The 21,505-nt window shown below is 49.8% G+C and overlaps 1 protein-coding gene across 2 annotated transcripts in view; it reads right to left on the reverse strand.

Moving 5' to 3' along the window:
• Window positions 1-93: 93 nt before the first annotated feature.
• The window catches only part of PIEZO1 (piezo type mechanosensitive ion channel component 1 (Er blood group)), a 108,887-nt gene continuing 87,475 nt past the window's right edge, over window positions 94-21,505 (reverse strand). Inside the window, exons 29-52 of one of the 2 annotated variants that reach the window (XM_081017740.1) lie at window positions 21,008-21,096; window positions 20,078-20,149; window positions 18,337-18,453; window positions 16,599-16,699; window positions 15,861-15,954; window positions 15,553-15,681; window positions 14,798-14,970; window positions 14,570-14,691; window positions 13,687-13,872; window positions 12,085-12,343; window positions 10,768-10,956; window positions 9,583-9,829; window positions 9,161-9,272; window positions 7,287-7,434; window positions 6,785-6,999; window positions 5,872-6,030; window positions 5,532-5,679; window positions 4,742-4,930; window positions 3,903-3,995; window positions 3,525-3,697; window positions 2,776-2,898; window positions 2,287-2,366; window positions 1,800-1,998; window positions 94-1,072 (exon numbers count right to left, since the gene is read on the reverse strand). In XM_081017740.1, the coding sequence (XP_080873866.1) occupies window positions 823-1,072; window positions 1,800-1,998; window positions 2,287-2,366; window positions 2,776-2,898; window positions 3,525-3,697; window positions 3,903-3,995; window positions 4,742-4,930; window positions 5,532-5,679; window positions 5,872-6,030; window positions 6,785-6,999; window positions 7,287-7,434; window positions 9,161-9,272; window positions 9,583-9,829; window positions 10,768-10,956; window positions 12,085-12,343; window positions 13,687-13,872; window positions 14,570-14,691; window positions 14,798-14,970; window positions 15,553-15,681; window positions 15,861-15,954; window positions 16,599-16,699; window positions 18,337-18,453; window positions 20,078-20,149; window positions 21,008-21,096 (3,667 nt within the window). In that variant the 3' untranslated portion in view covers window positions 94-822. Of the gene's footprint in view, window positions 1,073-1,799; window positions 1,999-2,286; window positions 2,367-2,775; window positions 2,899-3,524; window positions 3,698-3,902; window positions 3,996-4,741; window positions 4,931-5,531; window positions 5,680-5,871; window positions 6,031-6,784; window positions 7,000-7,286; window positions 7,435-9,160; window positions 9,273-9,582; window positions 9,830-10,767; window positions 10,957-12,084; window positions 12,344-13,686; window positions 13,876-14,569; window positions 14,692-14,797; window positions 14,971-15,552; window positions 15,682-15,860; window positions 15,955-16,598; window positions 16,700-18,336; window positions 18,454-20,077; window positions 20,150-21,007; window positions 21,097-21,505 lie in introns of both variants that reach the window. The other variant, XM_081017739.1, reaches the window with a different exon arrangement.

A 21,505-nucleotide genomic window follows, 5' to 3' on the forward strand; every position in this document is an offset into this window, starting at 1 on the left:
TCAAGGTGAGGGTGTATCACCTCTTATCCACCCCCCCAAGTTCACCCATGTCCCCATTATTCAGTATGCTCCAATATCGCTAATAATCACAGCTTTTTATTTTTAAAGTTTTATTATATAGATCTGTATAAATAAAACCACCTCCTTTAGGAAAAAAAGTCAATAGACTCCAGCCACCCCTTTGTTTCCAGCAGCTGGGGTTGGCACGTAGTGATGCCTAGACTATGGCACTCAGTTGTGGGGGGGGGGGGAGTGTTTGTGGCAATGTGAGAACAAGAAGTGGGAGGGGGGGAGAGAAGCTCTGTACCCCCAGATTCTTTTGTTTTGCAGGGGGAGAGGGAGATGCAAACAGGTTATTGCTGTGCATACAGTGGGCTTTTCAGCAGGATACAGCGCCGCAAGTCAATCAGCAAATGGTTGCAGACTTCCTGCTTTGCAAAACACCCCCTTGTGCTGTTGTGAATAACCCAGGAGGGTAAGGGGCTTCAGAGAGTGCAAAGGTGCTTCCTGTTCAGCCGTTTCAAAAAGGGAAATCTGATGCAAAGAGTGACAGTATACCCCTCCTCCTCCTCCTAAGGCAGTGGGGCAGCAGGTTTGGCTCAGAGGTTAAGAGGCTGCCCCACCCACAGAGGTTAAGTAAAAGGCAGGTGGGGGAGAGAGGCAGTTTCCAGGTCCAGCAGTAGGAGGAGATCAGCATCCTCTCCAGGTCCATCTTTAGGCTCTCCATCCACCCCTTAGAGAGAGTGAGAGAGAAGGTGGTGTTTTCTCAACACCTGTTCTCGTGTCTTGCGGGCTGCTTTGCTCTGTTGTGGTAGCGGCTCCTCACTCTTTCTCGCGTGTCCACTTGATCATGGTCTCCGGCGAGCGGTAGAGGAAGATGAGCTTGGCGTACAGCTCCTCCTCCAGCTCCAACTCGCCCGTCTCACGGACCAGGAAGATGTCGTGGCACAGCTTAAGGATGCGGTCGACGCAGGGCAGCTCCTCAAACATGATGGAGTGAGAGATCTCACTGAAGAAGCCCCGCACGAACTTGCCAATCACCAGCACGATGGAGACGTAGAGGCCCATGATCCTGGGTGGAGGGAGAAGGGGGTTAGCCAGGGATCCAAGAAAGCAGCAGCGAGCACACGGCAGAAGCCACACTCATGCGGTTCTGCTTTGCAGGCATGCAAGATCACACCTTTGTACGCCTCTTTAGTTTTATCGAGAGCAACCCATACCCATCTGCTCAGAATAATGAAGCTAAGAAATGGCTGCTTTGCTAGTGCATTGGGTGGAAGGGGGGCAGGATTATTATAGCATTTGTCAGCCACTCTATATAATAAAACGTGTCCCCGAAAATAAAATTCAGCACTTAAAAATGATTTAAGACTAGAAAAATGTAAAGCAGTGGCACGTAAAATACAGAAAATGCTCATCCAGCAACATACTAATCAGGACAAATCCTACCCATGCTACTGAAAAATGATCACCACCATAGGAGGCCATGTTAATTAACCAAAGGCCTGGTTAAATGCAAAGGGTTTAGCTTGGAGCCTCTAGAAGGGTTCTAGGCATTCAATTGGGAACAAAACACTCGGGGAAGATGCAAAGCAGGATGGGGTTGGTTCAGGAGACTGTGTGTGGCCTCTGAAGAGTCCCAGGGGCCAGACAGTCTTAGGGGCCTGTGTTTCTTCCCCACCCCTGTGCCCTAAGGTATGGCCTATCCAAGCCCATGACCTCTGAGCCAAAGATTTGCATCAGCGCCAGAGCTTAGAATGTAGGCAACAATTCTCCCATGAATGTAAACAGTTACTCACCCATATCCTGCCAAGAAACCGAGGCTGGGAGGGCTGACTTTGTCATTGAAAATGACCATGGGCAGGATGTTGCAGTCCTGTTCCTGGCAATTGGCCAGCCGAATCACCCACCACTCAAGGAAGTTGGCACTGCCGTTCTCAATTCCCACCTGCTGCCGTTTCAGTTGCACCTCTACGTCCCAGTAGCTGTCCTCATCCTCTGGAACGATGGACATAAACTTTGAATGAACAACTCAGGCTTCATAAAGAATGGGTGTTCTCCCATCCCTCCAGCTTAATAAGAAACAGGTGTGTGGGCTTTCTGGAAATGTTTGAACTGAACATTTCCCCAAAGTTACCAATCTGTCAGGGTCTGATTGGGATGGAGGCTGAATTTTGGAATAAGGTGTTTGTTGAGATTTCTAGGATAACTAAACGAACTGTTACTCTGTGTTTGCACTTGGCACTTTTGAACCCGTACATGGAAACAGAACGGAAACAGTCTCACCTGGCAGCATCTGCTCAACAGGTTTGGCTTCAGGGCCGTTAGGTGCACGAATGTAGGGAGGAAAGAGTTTGGGAACTTTACTGGAACAAAAAAGAAGGAGGATCAGAGGAAGCCTTTAAAGGGTGCACAGAGCCACACTCCCACATGCACGATCCCAACCCCAAGGGAGGGTGGAGTCTCTGCTGCACTCAGGTCCTGCTTGTGGGCTTCCCAAAGGCATCAAGCTGGCCAGTGTGAGACCAAGATGCTGGATTAGATGGGCCCCGTTTGGCCTGATCCAGCAGCCAGTTGCTTCTGATGCTCGTAGGCTAAGCCATGCCAAGGCTCTACTGGGGAAACTCTGGTCAACTGCAAATCATTCTCTCATCCCCACTGTGTGGGGTCGCCCACGGGGTTTTGTTTTTGAGATGGGGGAGAGATTGCCTCCTTTCTTGCAATAAAATCCTTGGGAGTGTGCTGGGAGAGCGTGTGCCACCCCCTCAAACTCACACAAACTCGTTGTGGGTGCCTTGCAGCAGCCTTGCCAAATCTCTCCGCACGTTGTCTTGTTGCCCCAGCTCCATTGTGTGTTTCTCAGAGGTGTACTCCGCTGTTCCTCCTATGCTAAGGTTCCTGAAGGTTTTGGGAGTGGGAGTAATGAAAAGAGGAAGAGACAGAGAGGTATTAATGTTTCAAATCCTTTGTCATCTGTTTTGTCTGAGAATCTCTTACCCATGCTGAGCCTTTGGTGCACTTAAGTGTTCAGAACACACCAAGAAGATAACCCATTAAAAAAATGAGGCTAAAGAGTCTTGGTCAAAGTTAACTAGGAAGACTATTAGGAGATGGAGAACCATTTTCAGCACAGGGGCCGCGTCCCCTTACAGACAAGCTTCCAGGGACCACAGGCCAGTGGTGGGCAGGATGTGAGAGGCAGAAGAGGGCAGAGCAATGAATGTGATTCTCATCTTTGTACCACAGGCTGTATTCCAGCAGGGCTTTCTATGTACCAACACTTCTCCATCTAGGCAAGCAAGAGGCATCCTCAGACTCTTAAGGACACATTCCAGCCAGTCAAAGGCACTTGGAGAGGGTGCAGAACATGCCGGGGAGTGGGAAATTACTGCTGCTTAATTACACTGTGAATTATTATTCACAGCAACGCGTACTGCGCAAGCCATTAGCCTGAGCCAGCAAGGTGTTTCTTGTTGCATGCCCTAGCGAGACACCATAATCCTAAAATCTCCACCGGGACATACCGCTGGAAGTTCCACGTGAAGCGCAGGGTGATGGCAGAGGAGCCATTATGCAGCTCTCGGTACAGCTGTTCCCGGCTGGGTGGGCTGATGCTCCATAGCGAGCCCGAACTGCCCTCAATGCGTGCCGTCACAATATCCTCGTAACTGTAAAGGGTGATGAACTGCATGGCCACCTGGGGGCAGCAGAGAGCGCCAGAGTCAGGGTGGTATGCCACAACATATACACAACCAGTTTACCCATAAAGCCTCCTTTTCTTACACAGCACCAGCACAGAACATGAGGACTGGGAGGACTCCTGCTGCTGCTGCTGCTATGGCCACATGCCTGGATGCAGAGGGGAGCTCTCTTCCCATTCCCAGTTTCCTTAGGAAACTCACCGGCTGCCGCACAAACTCGTTTGTTAACGCATCGTAGTCCTTGGGGGTGAACTCTTGGATTGACTGCTGTTGGGCGCTCATGGTGAAGAGAGGCTGCAAAAGAAAAAGGGTGAGAGGAAGGAGGGGGTCAAGAACTCCTCATGGTCAGCAGAGCCGGTCCAAGCAAACAGCCCTGCCAGATCAGGCAATCTAATCCTGCAGCCTCTTCCTCACAGAGGTCAGCCAGATGCCCCAGTGGGAAGCAGGGCTTGAGTGCATTAGCCGTCTGCCTTCTGACACTAGAGGCCATTGATAGCTTTATCCTCCCTGGAACCAACTACAACCCATCACACATACAGAAATGGACCATGGACCAGTATCAAGTTTTAAGTGATCCAGATGGTGGGTCTGCTAAGGAGTGGACAGCAGGAGGGGCTGTCGGAATGCAGACCAGAATGACCGTATCGTTCAAGCAAGAGAACCAGGCCACGCCATCTGCAGCAGCCTCTCCTGAGATAGGGCCCTCCAGATGTTTTGGATGGCAGCTCAAATCAGCCTCAGTCAGCTGGGCTCGTGAAAGGCTGTTCCGACAGGGTAAGCCAAAAGGCCACCAGGATCTTTTGGCAGGTTTGACCCGGCAGACAAAAACCCTCCCTGCACATGGTAGTCAGCGTGGCTTCTGACCAGTGCTTTAGAGAGAACGGCTCAGCGCTAGCTCCCAATGAAGTGGGCCATGCAGCTATTTCTCCAGCTGACAGCAGGTGCTGCTACTGCGTTATGCACTGTGAGGCAGAATCACCCTTCTGAACGGGACAGATGGAGACACCCAGTGGGTCCAGCCCATGCTGTCCTCTTCCTACCTCGTAGCCTCCCAGCTTGAGGGTGACTGTGACGTCAATGGGGTGGTTGACCACGCCCACCACGGAGCGCACAAGCGACATGAAGAGCAGTGGGAACCAGATGATGCAGATGAGGAAGAGGATGATGAGGCCCCCCATGCCGTACTTTACAATCTTCTTCTTCTTCTGCCCCTTGGGCTGCGGGTATTTCTGTAGGGAGGGGTCAGAGACGCATAAGGATGAGGCCCATGTGTGAATGACGGCGTGGTTAGATGGCAGCATCCTGGCTAACGGGAGGATAAAAGTTCATCCAGAGTTCCTCCTTTCTCATCATTCAACCTCCCACCAGCTGCTCTCGTTTCTATTTATTTGATAAACTTCATATCTCTTGATTGTAAAAGAAAACCCCTCAAAGCAGTTTACAAAAAGAATAAAACAATGAAAGTATCAGTAAAATAACAGTTAAAAACTATTTAAAACATTACAAAAATTAATGTTTAGTGAGAAGCTAAAGCCAGATTACAAGGCAGCTTCTACATGTCTGGATAGACTCACCCAAACAAACACGTTTTTAGCAGGCACCAAGAAGAGTACGGTGAAAGTACCTGCCTGATGTCAATAGGCAAGGAGTTCCAAAGTATGAAAATTCTTACAAATGTGGGACCAATATGATATGGCACTTGTAACAGCGCCAGTGCCATAAATCAAAGTGGCCAAGTGTGTATATATGGGGTAAGTTTTTACACTAGGAGAGCGGTGGGAGAGGTCAGGCCCACCCTCACCACCTCCTCCTCCACCATTCCAGCCCCACCTTCTCAGTCTCACGGCTGCACTTGATGATGAAGATGTTGGCATAGATGTCTTCCACACACATCCAGTTGGAGAGAGACAGGGTGGTGTCCGTCCAGACCCAGTCCATGACGGCCCGCAACTCCACCAGGAAAGGCACCAGGCGGAAGCTGTCAGAGGAGAGAGGGGCGTTTAGGTCCTGTGCACCTTGATCTCTAGTCCCTGAAAAGCAGCTTTTCTGCTGCCCTAACTTGTACCTACAAAACAAACCCTGATCATACTCAACTTGCTCTCTTGCATCTTTCCCCTGACTCAGGCTCCCCTTGCCCTACTCTGGGAGGACCCTGGGAACTTGGCCTTACCCTTGGAAGAGAAAGAGGTTGAGGTGGTTGTACTTCTTGGTGAGGAAGTTCCCCAGGATGCGAGTAGGGTAGCCACAGCGGATCTGGTAAGCCGACAGGGCGAAGTAGATGCATTTCACAAAGTACCACAGCTGGGCCACAGTATTCAGGTTGAACATCCTGGGGAGGGAAATCACAATTGGGGGAAGGAAGGGGGGCACATTTCAGGGCTGGTTCTTCCTTTTTATTTTTAAAAATGTATTTTATTGCTTCTTGTGAGGAAACATCAATGATATAGAAACAGTTAAATTCCTCCCAGCCCCTTACCCACCCATGGAAGAACAAGCAGCAGAAAAACATTTGAGGACATCCAAACTAGAAGAAATTAAGAGAGCCAATGGCAGAGGCAAACAGCCACCTCGGACAGCGTTCTGCAGTCTCAGGGAGGCAGACAACAAAGATGAATATGCCCCTTAATTTATTCCACGAGTAGGCTCCAAGTAGCAAAAAAGTCAAAAAGGGTTTTGCCTTTCTTCTGGCCAATTTTTCAGTTCAATGCCAATTTTTCTGCAAGCATAATATGCATAAATCCATGGAGCCTTTGCTTAAAAGTTAAGTTGACCGCCAGCTTCCAGGATTTTGCAGTTTCTAGATGAGCAGCCAGTAACGTGAAGAATTTAAATGTTTTGTGTACATACTACTCATTGCCCCTCCATACATTAACTAATTGTGTAGCAAGAACCGTCTGACTCGTTGCAGCATTAATTTCCTTAAATATCAAAATGCAATATGCAGCTAGGGTATGGTCCTTCTTCTGCCCACTAATTTAGAAGGATGGTAGAGGTCTGGGGCTGTGCCTGTACTGTGAATATATATAGCATATCATTCTATTAATACATAACATAACAGGCAGACAGATAGCTAGGCCAGGTACCTTTCAGTGACTGCAGGCAAGATGAAGAACATCCAAACGTGAATGCCAAAGACTAGGAAGACCTGGAAGACCAGCTTGCCCAATACACTCTTGCGGAGGTAGAGAGCCCGGTCGATGACCATGGTGGAGAACTGGATGAGCAGCATTACCAGGAAGGCCTGTGGCACCTGGTCATCTGAGAGGGAGGAAGTGATGTCGGCCGCAGCAGAGTGTTTCTGGGGAGAAAGGGAAGCCTGTGCTGGGAGGTGTTTGGCAGATTAGCAGGAGGAAGGGAATACCTCTTGCCTGGGCAGCTGTTGTCCAGATCTGCCCCAGGATATGGAGGACAACACTTGCTTGGGGATTCCCAAGCACAGAGTCATATCCAACTTAGAACAGACCCATTGAAATGAGTGGACCTGAGTTGGTCGCGCCCATTGATTTTACTCTGCAAATACCGTGTCTGTTGGAGGCACTGTGTGAATTAAGTTTGCTAACAAATAACTGTGACGGTCCTACTTACCCCAAAAGCCCAGAAACCAAAGATGATGATGATGAAGTCGACCACATCAGCAAGGAACATGAGGGCATAGACATCGGTGGCAGCACGGTATTTGCTGTGCAAAATGTCCTGGAAGAACCGCTGCAGTGGTTGGAACATGCGCTCTGCTCTGGAGGGAGAGGGAGGCGGGGAGGATAAGATGTAGGGGTGATCCTTTGCCACTTGCCACTTAATGAAGAACCATCCCGAATCCAGAACCAAATCATCTGCATGAATATCAGGAAGGGATGTAGCTTTCCACATGCAGAAAATGTCAGGCCAAGTCCTTGGCTTCTCCAGGCAAGACAGGGACAGACTCCAGAAAACCCAGAACCATTGCCAGTCAGCGTAGACATTACTGAGCTTGATGGACCAATGGCCTGACTCAGTATAAGGCAGCATGCTATGCTCCTAAGAATGGTAAGGCTAGGCTTACTGAATTTATGTATTGCTTCACACACACACAAACACACCCCTGAAGCAAGGAAAATAGGAAGTAATAAAATCACATTAAATTATTAAAACCAAATGGGACCATAGCTAGGGTTGCCATATTTCAAAAAGTGAAAATTTGAACCCAAGAGTTGTTGAAGCTTTTTTGAAGTTGTTGAGCTATTTTTTAAGGAAAATCGCTTCCGACATGGGTTGCCATACATCTGGATTTCCCCGGATGTTTTTAGCGATTTTCGCCGGGACGCTACTTCTGGCCACAATATTCTGGCGCTGTCTGGGAAATTCTGGACATATGCCAACCCTACCATAGCAGAACCACATGCTTAGCAGGCAGAAGGTTCCCAGGCTCAGCCCTTGGCATCTCCGGTATGCAAAGGATTGTGGAACAGTGATGGGGAAGACCCTTTTCTGCCCAAGACCCTGGAGAGAAACAACTACAGTTGGGACAGACGGTATCAGATGGAAGAAGAGGCAGGTGGAGAGGGCAGGTGGAGAGGGCAGGTGGAGCATGCAAAAGGTCCCAGGTTTTATCCCAGGAACTTCCAGGTAAAAGGACCCCAGGAAGCATCAAGTGATGAGAAAGGCCCCGGAAATGAACCTGGAGAGCCATTGCCCAGCATTAGAAGAGGCCTGCTAGATTAGGCGCAAGGAGGCCCATTGAATCCAGCATCCTGTTCTCAGAGTCACCAACTAGATGCCCCAGTGAGAAATCCATAAGGAAGACTGATATTATTCAGTGGAGGTAGAGCATAGCCACCACAGCTAGTTGCCCATCTGGTCCAGCATCCTCTTGTTACCGTGGCCACACAGATGCTTGTGAGAAACCTTCAAGGAGGACCTGAGAAGAACAGCACTTCCCCCCTCCCCCTGGTGATTTCCCAGCAGTTGGCAATCAGAGGCTTACTGTGTCCAACAGTAGAGGTAGAACATCATTATGAATATATTGCTTTTCAAGAAGAAACGCCAAGGCAGTGTACGAACAAATAAAAGCCAACAGAAAAATAGCAAGAATAAAACCAGCTATAAAAATGCAACTACCCACAATTAAAAATGCATAGTAGAACAACTACATTTAAATGTCCCTAATTAAAATGTACAATTAACAAGCCCAATAAAAGAGCAAAACGGTTAAAACAACAATCAAGGCATGACATTCAAGTGGCTAGAAGCCATTGACAGCTTTATTCATCAATTTTGGCCAATCCTCTTTTAAACCCATCCAAGTGGCTATAAAATTAGAGGGAAGAACGCTGAGTCAGATGGAGAAAGAGGCTGCCCTGGCATTTGGCAGCTTTTCACGTTCATTTGCTCCGTGTGGCAACCTGCCTCCTGGAGGGGAGAGCCAGCTCCAAGCCCGTTGCCCCCAGCACCCTCCCTCCCCAAAAGTCCACATTGTCACTTACGCAGAGACGAAGAAGCTCTTCACTCTGAGTCCAGCAGCCTTCAACTTCTCCTTGGATGGGCTGGACTTCTTGTCCTTTTGCTTCGGATCCTGCTCCTCTCCCTGCTGCTCCTCTGAGGTTGGAAACAGAAGGGGCAGGGGAATAAGCAGGCACTGGCCTCACCTCCTTGCTGCCGTGTCAGCATGATATGGCCTAACAAGACCCCCTCCTCTTCCCTGCATCCCACCACAATCTCAGGAGGTTTTCTTTATCTGGTCTGACTTCTGCAGACCAGCTTTAATCTGTGAGCTGCAAGCAGGTCTTGAAATGTTTGACAAGGTAGTTTAGATATGTATTTTTGATGCAGTGTTGCCCCCAGACCTGGGGAGGCTGGGAACAAGCATTCCTCAAGGAGAAAGCATAGGTGTCGCCCCCCCACCTACCTTCCTCTCCCTGCTCTTTCAGAGTCTTGCTCCTTTTCTTCTTCTTCTCCTTTTTCTTCCGGAACCGTGAGCGGATTCCCTTGGGCACCTCGGGCTCCGCCTCCTGATCCACCACGGTTTCTGCCCCAACGTCGGCTTCCACCAAAGTCTCAGCCCCCTCTTTGCTCTCGGTGGAAGCCACAGGCTCTGCTGCTTCAAGAGGATGTTTGGCCAGGACTTCTTCCTCGTGATCCCACAGCCCGTAGCTCTGTCAAAGAGGACAGGCAGGCAGGGAAGCTCAGAAAGGCTTTGGGAAGCAGAAACCAACCTCATGCAGCAGGCCTATTTATTTTATTTACTTTATTTACAAACCACTGCCCAGGTACCACTTTCTGCAACAGGCTACTCCAGGTCCATCCTACAGCTTTCCTAGGTTAGGCAGAGGGGGCTGGCTTCTAGTCAAGAAGTTACTATTTGTATACAAATTGCTTAATAGTTTGGGCCAGTTTACGTGTGGGACCACCTTAATCCCTTATGTGCTCCCTTGACTTCTTCCGTCTGTGAACCTGGCCCTGCTGCAAGTGCTATAGAATACTTGTTCTGCACATGGGAGAAATCAATCTTTTAGTGTAGCAGCACCCACACTTTGGAACTCCCTGCCTATTGATATCAGGCAGCTGTGTTGTTGTATTCTTTTTGGTTTAAAGCATTTTTGTTAGGGCAAGCCTTTCCAGACATTTAGGATGCTGTCACACTCTAATCTTTTTGCTCCCTGTGGTTGAATTTAATTACAATCGTACCTTGGTTGTCAAATGGAATCTGTTCAGGAAGTCCGTTCGATTTCTGAAAACGTTCGACAACCAAGGCGTGGCTTCCAATTGGCTGCAGGAGCTTCCTGCACTCAATTGGAAGCTGCGGAAGCCCTGGTGGACGTTCAGGTTCCAAAGAACGTTCGCAAACTGGAACACTTACTTCTGGGTTTGCAGCGTTTGGGAGCCAAAACGTTCAACTCACAAGGCGTTCGACTTCCGAGGTATGACTGTATTGCTGAATGTTTTAAAAAGCCTGGTTTTAACTGTCTTTCATTGACAACTTCAGCGTTTCAAAATAAAACAATTTCTTTGTAGATTGCTTCAAGGTTTCATTACAATAAAGCAGCATGCAAGTGAAACGGTCTCACACGGAGGGCCCCAGGCTCCCTCTTACCAGGAGCAAGGACCGGTGGAAGAAGAGAGCCATCAGCTGGATCAGGTCGTACTTGATGTAGTTGTCCGTTTTCTCCAGACCCAGGATGCGCGGTGCGAAAAAGGGCTTGCTCTCGTAGCGCACCAGGGTGGTATAGCTATTCCAGGGGAAGAAGCCGAACTGGAAGAGGTATTTCACCACCACCATCACCTGTGCAGGGAGATGGCAGGGGAGGATCAGAGCCAGGATAGCCAGGGGGACGTTCCTGGCACCTCATGGCAGCAGAACAGTCGCAAGGCTTAAGAACGTTTACCACAACGTCACACGCCGCCAGCCACCCAAACCTACACAGATATATATGTCAATAGTCTTTAAGTATAGGTCCAAAAACATCAACCTCCTAGGCTGATTGACATTGGTTTGAACCAAACCAAAATCTGCCCGTTCCTCGCTTGTAAGCACTTCTACTTTCTGTATACAAAAGCCCAGGTACCCTTGTTAACTTGCAACTAATATTGTAGACCAGGGCTGGGGAGCCTCTAGCCCAGTGTTTCCCAGTCTTGGGTCTCCAGCTGTTTTTGGACTACAACTCCGATCATCCCTAGCTAGCAAGACCAGTAATCGGGGTGACGGGAATTGTAGTCCGAAAACAGCTTGAGACCAAAGGTTGGGAAACACTGCTCTAGCCCCAGGTTCAAATGTGCCACCCCCAGCCTTTTTATCTGGCCCTCAGGGCTCTGCCCAGCCACACATCCCTCTCCCAAGCTACTCTGCTCACCCCCTTGCTTCACCCCCTTGCTTGAGTGTTTTTGCCTGGCTGGAATGCATCTTTGAACTCTGATCCAGCCTCTCGCTTGCCCTCACAAAGGACAGAGGTGTGTGTGTGTGTAGAAAATGGCTCCATCCACTCTGGCATGTGGCCCCTGGAAGGTTGTCCAGAAGTGAATGCGGCCCTCAGGCTGAAAAAGGTTCCTCATCCTGAACTCACTAGCAGGTTTTGAATAATCATTTACAATTAGCAAAAATTATATAATTTACAAGCTATTTTTTTAAAAAAAAAAGGAGTGAAAAAGGTAATATGCAGGAAATGCTATTATTGTGAAATAAACCAGAGAAGGAGGTTGAGGGAAGTCGGGGAGGAATGGGGAAATTTTGAAATTGTGAAAAATATTAATTGTTATGATGTAATATTGGGGGGAAATTGAAAATTAATTAAAAAAAAATAGAAAAAAGTTTCTCCACCCCTTTTGTGGACAATTATTAGGAGGAAAGTTTTCATGTTCATCATCTCACTTTGCAAGACAAGTGGGAGTGTCACAAGGATTTTGGGGGGCCCACCTCTGTGTAGACGATGGCCGTCATCCAGAAGCGCTTGCTGGGCCGCGGGATGGACAGCATAGCCCACAGGAAGACCAGGATGGGCAGGACCAGCGAGATGACGGAGGCTGTCACCATGTTGTTCAGGATGATGATGAAGTAGCAGAGCAGGTCCGAGTGGCCAGCCACAAAATGGTAGCAGGCCAGGAGCAGCTGCAGAAAGCGGTTCTGCGAGTGGTAGAAGCGCTCAGATTCCTCCAACTCCTCAAAGGAGACATGCCTGGAAAGCACCAATGGGAGAGAGAGGAGGAGAGAGTCAGTCAGGCTGAGCCAAAAGGGAAAGCAGCTGGGGTGGCAAAGCCCCACCCGTGCTGTGTCTGCCTGCCTCGCCACCTGCCCATAGCCAAAGAGGTAACCTGTTTCTACCACCCTTGCTTAAAACAAACATCTTTCAGATTGTAATACATACATATGCCCACTAACTCTGCATTCTCCCATCTGCAAAATGTATTCCAGTTGGCAAAACTTGCATCAGCTGGCAAATTTATTATTTGCCCAGTATGGTGCAGGGGTTAAGAAGCATTGGCAGAAGGACCTTGGAGACCAGGGTTCAAATCCCCACTTGGCCATGAACCCTGCTGGGTGAACTTGGGCCTCTCAGCCTAGCCTACCTCTCAGGGTCGTTGTGAGGATACGATGTGAAGGAGGAGGGCCACACATGCTATCTTGAGCTCCTCAGAGGAAAGGTGGGATAGAAAGGTAATAAACACTTGCTTTATTTTTGTTTAGGAGCTCAAGAAGGTGCTTTATACCCAACCAGACACTTTGTCCATCCCACTCCAGGCTTCCCTCCAGATGGTTTGGATGACAAGTCCCATCAGCCCCAGCATTCTGTGCCTGGAGGATATTGGGGTTGATAGGAGCCCTAGTCCAAAGCAGGTGGAGCATAGTAGATGGGGGAAGGCCAATCGAGCCTATTGTGCCTACTCTGACAGGCAGCAGCTCCCCAGGGTTTCAGATAGGGGCCTTTCCTATCCCTACCTGGAGATGTCCGGAATCAAGCCGGGGACACTTGCCTTTGCTTTACATGATCTACAGCCCTTTCTCCTGAAAGTGATCCATGCAAACAATTTTCATTCTTCCAACCTCCCTGAGCACCTGCCTCATGGGGTGGGGAACCACAGGCCTGGGTGTGTGTGAATGTGGCCATCCAGGCCTCTTTATCTGGTCCCCAGGACTCTCCCCAGACTGCATTCTTCAATGGCCCAGATATACACACTCTCCGAGTGCTTCAATTGGCTGGAATGTTTCGTTAAATTGTGGTAACAGCTCTTGCTTGCTTGGAAGAAGGACTGAGAGATGTGTGGGGTTGTACAAACCTGCAGAAAGGCTGGAAAATAGCCTGCTGCCCAGAGGTAAGAGCCACACCCATTTCTCCACCCACTTTTGCCAATGGCCACGCCCACCACTAGCATATGACCCCACCCCTGCGGAAGACTGCCTACGAGGAAATGCTGCAGCCTTCAGGCTGAAAATGGTTCTCTGCCCCGTCCCTGCCCACAAAGCTTTGCATATTTACCCACAAAGCCTTGAGCCAAAATAGGCGAGTAGCCCCAGTAGTACCTGCTCAGCAGCAGCTCGCTGGCTGTGCGCGGCCGTGCCTTGGAGTAAGTCAGCAGCTCCTGGGAGTTGCTGGGAGGGAGCCTCACATCGTCCGGGAAGCCCATGGCAGGGATCTGCTCCTCACTGCCGCTTCGGGTGTCGTAGCCAGTGGTATTATTGCTAAGCACCTCTGCTCCTTCGCACCCACTGCTTGGGGGCAGGGTGGGGGGAGAAAGAGGGCAGAAAAAGAAAGTCATGCACCAGCTCCAAAACAGAGTGAATAAATGTCCCCACTTTGTGTTAAATCTTCCTAGGAAAACGCCAACAGACATTAAAAACAAACATAATAACATTAGAAAAAATACAGGTAAAGGCAACTTTTCTTTAGTTATAGAATACATAATAAAATGGCATATCTGGACAGGCTTAACTTAAACAAAAGTGGGGAAAGGGTTTAGCAGGAGTCAAAAACAGTATGGCAAAAACACTTGTGTAATATTAATATTTGGGAAATAAAAACAAGGCCGATGGGAGTTCTAGTCCAAAGTAGCTGGATGGCACCATGCTGTGGAAGGTGGACTAATGAAGAGAGACTTGGGGGGACTCAGGTTCAAGCCCCCGCCTCCAGAATGGGGCCTTCCTAAATATACTTCATCCCATCTGTTTTAGGCTGTGGTTTTGGAGGTAAGAGAGAAGGCAGCCCGCACATGTCCAGGGGCACTCTTTGCCTGCTGAGCCCACCCAATTCCGGTGCCCCAAATGCAGGTTGAGGAGCAGCCCCTTGCTTGAATTACGTGCCGTTAAGCTCCCACAAACTCCACTTGCGGTGGAGGGAGGGGCCCCACACAGATCCACATGTGGCTTTGACCTCCCCCCCAGCAGCCCTCTGCCCCTATGCACCTGCCTGGAAGCCATGCTGTCTGGAGACTCTGCCGCCGTACCCGGCAAGGCGGTGTCTTCTGAGGTATTATCTGTTGCTGCTGGTTTGTACAGCCTGTCCAGGACGCTCCTCTGAACCTCGCCCACCTGCAAAGTTTTACATGCTGTCACCAAGTTGATCAGACCTCACCCCTTTCCTCCCTCCTTCCAAAAGACGCCCCTCCCAAGCCCAGCTGTACCAAGCTAGACCTACCTGATCCAGCTGTTGCGTGAGGACGAATCTCTCCAGTCCCAACACGGCAGACAGCTGTTCGTGCTCCTTGGTAAAGGCCCGCAGCCACTGGGTGAGCCCATCCACCGTGGCCTGGCACAGCACCCACAGGAAACCCAGAACGTTCAGCACCCGCTGCACCACGTTGCTCTTCTCTGCATAAGAGAGCCTGGCTGAAGGAGGCCAAATGTCCACCAAGACCACCATCTCTGATCCCTGCAGAGGGTAACCAGTTTCCCCGACACCATGGTCTCTGGGAAAATATCCCTAACCCAACTACTGCTTCCTAGCAACCAGGGCCGGCCCTACTATTGGGCAGCAGATACTGAGGGGGAAAGAGCTGCAGCATTTTTGTACACACTGCTTGGATGGATAACTGCAAAATTCTGAGACGTGCAAATTTCAAAGGCTAAAACTCTGTTTTGGTTCAGAACCATTAGGCAGGGTGAGTTTAAAATGCCATTCCTTGTCGCTATAGCAGCAACCAGAGCGGCCATACCATTAGGCAACAGATGCTGAGGGACAAGAAATTACAGCAAGGCGCTGGAAGGGCAGGACTGCGTGGGTAATGCAGTCTACACTACACTCCTTGTGCTCCCCCCTCCCAAGTTTTCCATTGCATCTGTGAAACAGGAAAATGAATCCTCTGCTGCGGTTCTTGCAGATGAATGTGGCTCAAAGGCAGCCCAGTACACAGGGGATGCCCTACCTGAGTGTAGTCCCACTGAGCAAGGTACCTGGAGCAGCCTCTTCCTCTTCTTCCTCTTCTTCTTCTTCTTCCTCCTCCTCTTCTTCCTCCTCTTCCCCTTTGCTGCTGGCCCTGTCTGCCATTTCACCTCGCTGGGATTCCCCTTTGGTTAAGTCACCTGCAAGGCACAGATACGGTCACACCCTCCCGCCTGGTCTGGCTACCCCAGTGCTCATCAGAGCTGGGCCTCCTGCCAATGTGGACCAAGAGGGCCAGGCAGCAGGGGTCAACTTGAGAGGGGCCACCTCCATCCAGCCCAGTCGGAAAGGAGAGGGGAGAGGGCACAGGAAGACCTGCCTTCTGCCTGCTCCACCTTTCGCTGCTCCTTCTCCTGCCGCTGTCGCTCACGCAGCGCAGACTTGGCGTTGGTCACCCAGGCCTGGTAAGCCAGCTGCAAACAAAGTGACAAAATGCATAAATGGGAAAGCAGAAAGAAAGAAAAGGCATGACTCTGAGCTGGAATGCAAGGCAACCTCATATCAATGCAGCTTCCGTCAAAAGATGTCCGAGAGGCTGAAGGCACAACTAAAAGCCGCACCAGGTTAATGTTGATGGCAGGCACCCACCCCACCATCACCCCAATGTCTTGGGAGTCATTTAGTGTTCCCTGGCACTTCGCCTTGTAACATATTTCCACTGCTCGCGGTATGTGAAAGAAAGGGCTCATCCATACTTCTGCCAACGGATGTTTCCTCCCCCCCCCCCCCGATTCAGCAGTAAACGGCGGGTTTTCCCAGGAAAAGCAGAGGGACAAAATAAGAACTTCTTGGACCAATGTATCTCGGGAGAAACAGAAGTGTGGGTGAACCGAAGGTAGCTCCCCATGAGTACTTTGGGGCATGCACAGAGTGCTCATTAGTGAGTAATTGCAGTTGGAGTGACCCGTGAAGGATGGGAGTGGGGAAAGCCTGCCTCCAGGCAGTGGGGCGAGCACATCGCGGGGTGCCTTCTTGTCACCCCCCAGACATGGCACCCGGGGCACACCACCCCCTGCCCCCCCTTGCGACGCCACTGCTTCTGCTCCCAATCTCTCACCTGGAATGCGCTCTGTTTTGGGGGCTTCTGATCCTCCAAGACCGACTCCTCATCCTCCTCGCTGTCCGTCTCAAACAAGAAATAATCTCCCGAGTGCAGCACTGGAATCCGAAAAGACCCCACCATCAGGAAGTTCCCTTGTCTGCCCCCCACCCTGCCAGCTGCAGTGGATGGCAGTGAGGGGGACAGAAGCGCAGAGCTCCCTTTGGAGCACAGGCATGCAGAAAAAGAGCCCAAGTGCGATTTAAAAGACAGCTAAAAGAAGGGCACGTAGAGAGGAGAACCGGTTCATTGCCCCTAGTAAAAAAGGCAAGGAGGGCACATGCAAAGAGCCTGCCTGGCTTTGGATTGGCGAACGAGAGCTCTGGTTACAATCCTGCTTTGCTGGGGGCTGAACACTGGGTCCACCAAAGGCCAATGATCTGGTTTGCTGCCAAGACAGGCACTACCTCCCTATAACAGAACAGGGACCAGGTTGGCTCAGTGACACAAGCCTGGTCTGCCCCAATGCCACCAGGGGCGCCAGAGCATCCTCTGGAAGCAGAGATCATGCTGCAAACACTGGACAAGAGATCCTGGAAAGGGTCGGCTACTTTCAGGTCATCTGCAGAGGCTTTTCTTCAAGTGAGGCCAGTAGGAGTGGCCTTTCTCTTTAGTGCAACACTCTGCCTCTGAAATGTGCTTCCCAGCTCCATGCACCTGCCGCATGGCCTTATGAGCTGAAGGCATCAGGTAAAAAACAACAACATTTTATTTATCTGCCCAGGCTTTTGAATTTGGGTTTGAATTACTTCATGAGGGCATGTTTTATACCAGGGGTGGCTATCTGTTTTTGGCTCAAGAGCTGCAGTCACCTGCATGCTAATGGTGAGTATGGTAAAAAAATGGGTTTGCTTACCCTCACACTCACAGGACACAAAGTGCAGAGCAGCTGAGCAGGGAGGTTATCCTCCCCTGCCTGCTCATCAACTGATCCATCTGATGACTGCAGAGCGGACAACTGGCAGACCCCACCAGGCTCCTGGGGTAGACAGAGAGTTGAAATCTCTGTCCGTTCTGGTGCCATACCATACCTGCTGCCACAACTGAAATTATTTGAAGGGACTTGAAGAACCAGGAAAATTTCCTTTTCAGTGGAGAGGAACTCAGGCCCCTGGGCCCACAAGATAGCCACCTCTGTTTTCTGCTGCCGTTAGCTTTTGGGATTTCATGCTTTATACAGGTTTCTACCTTGTTTTAGCAATCATATCGACCGTATGTTTATTCCTTTGTGTTAGTTTTTGGTTTGCAAGCCATCTTGAAAAAAGGTGGGGATTACAAATTATTAATATATTATTATTATTATTTATTAGATTTATATACCGTCCTTCATCGTTAGATCTCAGGGTGGTTCACAAAATGTAACACACACACACACACACACACACACACACAAGCCTTGCTCCCTCCTCTTCGCTTTCGTTATATGCTGGTCCCCCATTGCAATGAAATCAAGATACAACTCCACAACTCTCACGCTACATTTTCTTGGGTGGCTGCAATTATAAAGTGCAGATACCCACAGAAGAATCAAGGAGAGGGACACCAGCTTGTGGCAGCAATTCCCATTCTGAAGCGGGTTGACAAGCCAGGAGGGAGCAGGAATTTGGGTGCTTCAACACAACAACAACACGGGCAGCACACACTGCTGCTGCTAGCTACTACTAGTCCTGGGTTGTTTGGTTCATGCGGACGTTACCACTGTAATGCCCCCTCGTCCCTACAGTGCGTCTGTCCACCCTAGAGGGAGCGGCTACTTCATTGCTGGAAAGCAGAGCTGGTGATTCTGGGCTCCCCTCAACTGAGCGCGGTCCTCCTTGTTGCAGGGAGCAAGGGAAAAAGCAGAAAAGGTCATCCTGAACCATTGTGCACTTGGGTGGTGAAATGATGGCATGGTCTGCTAACAGCCACTGCACAAGCGTGTGATGCTCTTCTCTGGCACTTGTTCATGCAAACGCTGCCCCTGATCTGAACCGCTCCGCACATAAGGTGACATGCCTGCCCAAATGTCCTGGGAAGAAATGCAGGAAGCTGACTTATGCCGAGGAAGACCACTGGTCCATCAAGCTCAGTATCGCCTAGACTGCTGGGAAGCGGCTCCCCAGCTTCCCCTTTCTTATTGTCTTCCCCACCCATGCAAAACATGTGCTCTTCTCCCTACCAAGCTATGAGCCATCTGCAATGGAGGATGGGGTGTGCATTTTCTGTCCACAATGCATACACATCTCTCAGATTTCAGCAGGACTTGTGCAGGAGAATTTTCCAGCGGATTTTGTCAGGTGTGTCCATTTCTCACTGTGCAGGTCCTGACACCTCTTCCTTAGGAAGCTGCTTTATACAGAATCAGACCATGGGCTCCACCTAGCTCGGTATTGTCTGCACTGAGATGCTGGGATTTGAACCCAACACCTTTTGCATGCAGCACAAATGCTCTGTCGCTGGGCTACAGTCCCTCCCGTTCCTCAGTTCAGCAGCCCTTTGCAGATGGAAAATTCGTTGCTTTCATACCCAACAACTGCAAGTAATTCTGGTATTTTTATAGTTCATAGCTATCATCTATCTATCTATCTATCTATCTATCTATCTATCTATCATCTATCTATCATCATCTATCTATCTATCTATCTATCTATCTATCTATCTATCATCTATCTGTCATCTATCTATTTCCCTATGGCTATTTGTATGCGCTTTGTTGATTTATTTTGTGGTTTTATCTTTTATTGTACATCACACCCTAGCATCCTAGGAATTGATTCGGTGATTCAGGAATTCAGCAAAATACATAAAAGCATTAGCTGGTCCTGGACTTTGGAAAGGGAAGCCTGACCACTGGGAGAACCCAAAAACCTTGGAAACCACAAAGCTGGGGAGAATAACCCAATATTCAGAAGGGTTCAAGGAATCTTGGGATTTTTTATTTTTCTTTTGCACAATCTTCTGGCAGAGGGATGCTTGCACCTATGATGTTTCTTGGGCAGGGTTAGGAACATAAGATATAAGCTGCTTTATATGGAATCAGAGCATTGGTCTACCCAGCTCAGTTTTGTCTGCACTGACTGGCAGCAGCTCTCCAGGGTTTCAGACAGGGGACATTCCCTGGAGATGCCAGGACCTTCTATATGAAAAGCAGGTGCTCTATGACTGAGCTACAGTTCCCTTTCTTGTTGAAGAGAACCGGGGGAGAAAGATCTAAGAAACCCAGAGAAGTATCAAGTCAGTGCAGAGCAGAACATGCACGAGAGGGGGCTGGACAAGGAGCCCACAGAGGAATGAGAGAGAGAGAAGAGGCGCGCAGAATGGAAGTGCTAGAAACCAACCACCTGGATGGGTTTGAGTTAGTGATGACCCCCCACCAGCAGAGTTAGAGGTGCCTTAGAGCAAGATGAGGTGATGTTAGGATGCCCATCGAGCCCTTCCAGACCAGGCCTGGGCAGTACCTGTGGCATGATCCAGCCAGGGGCGCCACCACTGCTTCCTCTGGCGGGAAGCCTCCTTCTTGGTCCCTGCCTCTGTGGAACAGGGCACAAGGAAGCATGAGGGACGGGACAAGGACCCCCACCCTGCGTGTTGCTGCCAGCTCAGACGAGGGCAGCTGGCGACCTCTGAACCCACAAGGCTAGGCAGGGGCAGGAGGGCAGACTTGGCCAGGGTAAGATGGGCAGCCCCTAATGCTGCTCACGAACGCAGAAGCCTGTCAGCCTCAGTGGGGTCCCATCAGTGCAAAGTGGCAGAGGTGGCAGAGGCCCACCTCACAGGGCTGTTTGGGAGCACTGCAGGGAGTTCTACTAGATGACCCTTGGGGTCCCTTCTATGATAGGGTATGACAATTCTATGATAGGGTATGAACAGTAAAGATAATACCACACTTTGAAAATTCAGTGTCAAAATGTGACACTGTAGTTAGAGGCTGAGAAAGATGCTTTGCTGGAGGAGCAATGTTGAGAGAGAAACCAAGAACTGTAAGACACACAGTCCAGTCCCCCATCTAGCCTCCACTCCTAAACCCCGGCATTTGGGTGTTGAAAATTATGCTGCCTCCAAAAAGTGGAGACCACCTGACTGAGGATGAAATACTATTTGTATTAATTAGGGAATATCCTGTGGCAGTGAATTCCACAGGTTAGCAATGTGTCTGTGGGAAGATGAAGGGTCCACACAGTCATGTGTGGGAAAGCAGGGTCAAACTGGGTGTCTAATCATGAGTGTGTAGGTCAGAGAGGGCCCTAATTGACAAGGGATGGGGATCACGAGTTCAAAACCAGAAGAGTTCTCCAGCAAGGCTTCCAGCACTTTGAAAGCCGACCCTCACCCCACTCCATCCCACCCCACTCCACCCCATACTCCCAGCCCCAGAATCTACTTCGCACCTGGGCTCTCTGTCTCCAGGGTCTCTTCTGAGTCAGCTGCAGTCTGTCCCTGGTGGTACTTTTCTTGCTTGGCCCGGATCCGCTCCATCCTGCAGGTACGTGGCAATTTCAGGAGTATGGCACGTTGTGCCTCCTCTGTCTGGTTCCCCACCCCCTATGTCTAGGTCCCATGTGATCAGAAAAGCAAGAGAGGATGCCCATGTCTCAGCCCTGTTATGTCCGTTCTCCAAAATCTCTGGCCATCTCCAAGTCGCTTGTGCCAGGGATCTGGTCCACTCCATCTTACACAATGTTATCAAGCCCTATCCTAGGAACTTCTGCACCCCACCCCCCATTTCTGCCTTCAGATAACTTCTGGGAAAGCCAGTTTGCCCAGCATCTGGTAAACAAAAATGCCGCCATCAGCTCCCCGGAAACGACTGCATTGCACCCATGCTATCTGCTGCGTAGGATTGGTTCTGAGAGTTTGAGGAGAGAACAGAGAGCCTGAAATAAGCA

Source organism: Podarcis pityusensis (assembly GCF_964106645.2).
Source record: "Podarcis pityusensis genome assembly, chromosome: 8".
Lineage (NCBI taxonomy): Eukaryota > Metazoa > Chordata > Lepidosauria > Squamata > Lacertidae > Podarcis > Podarcis pityusensis.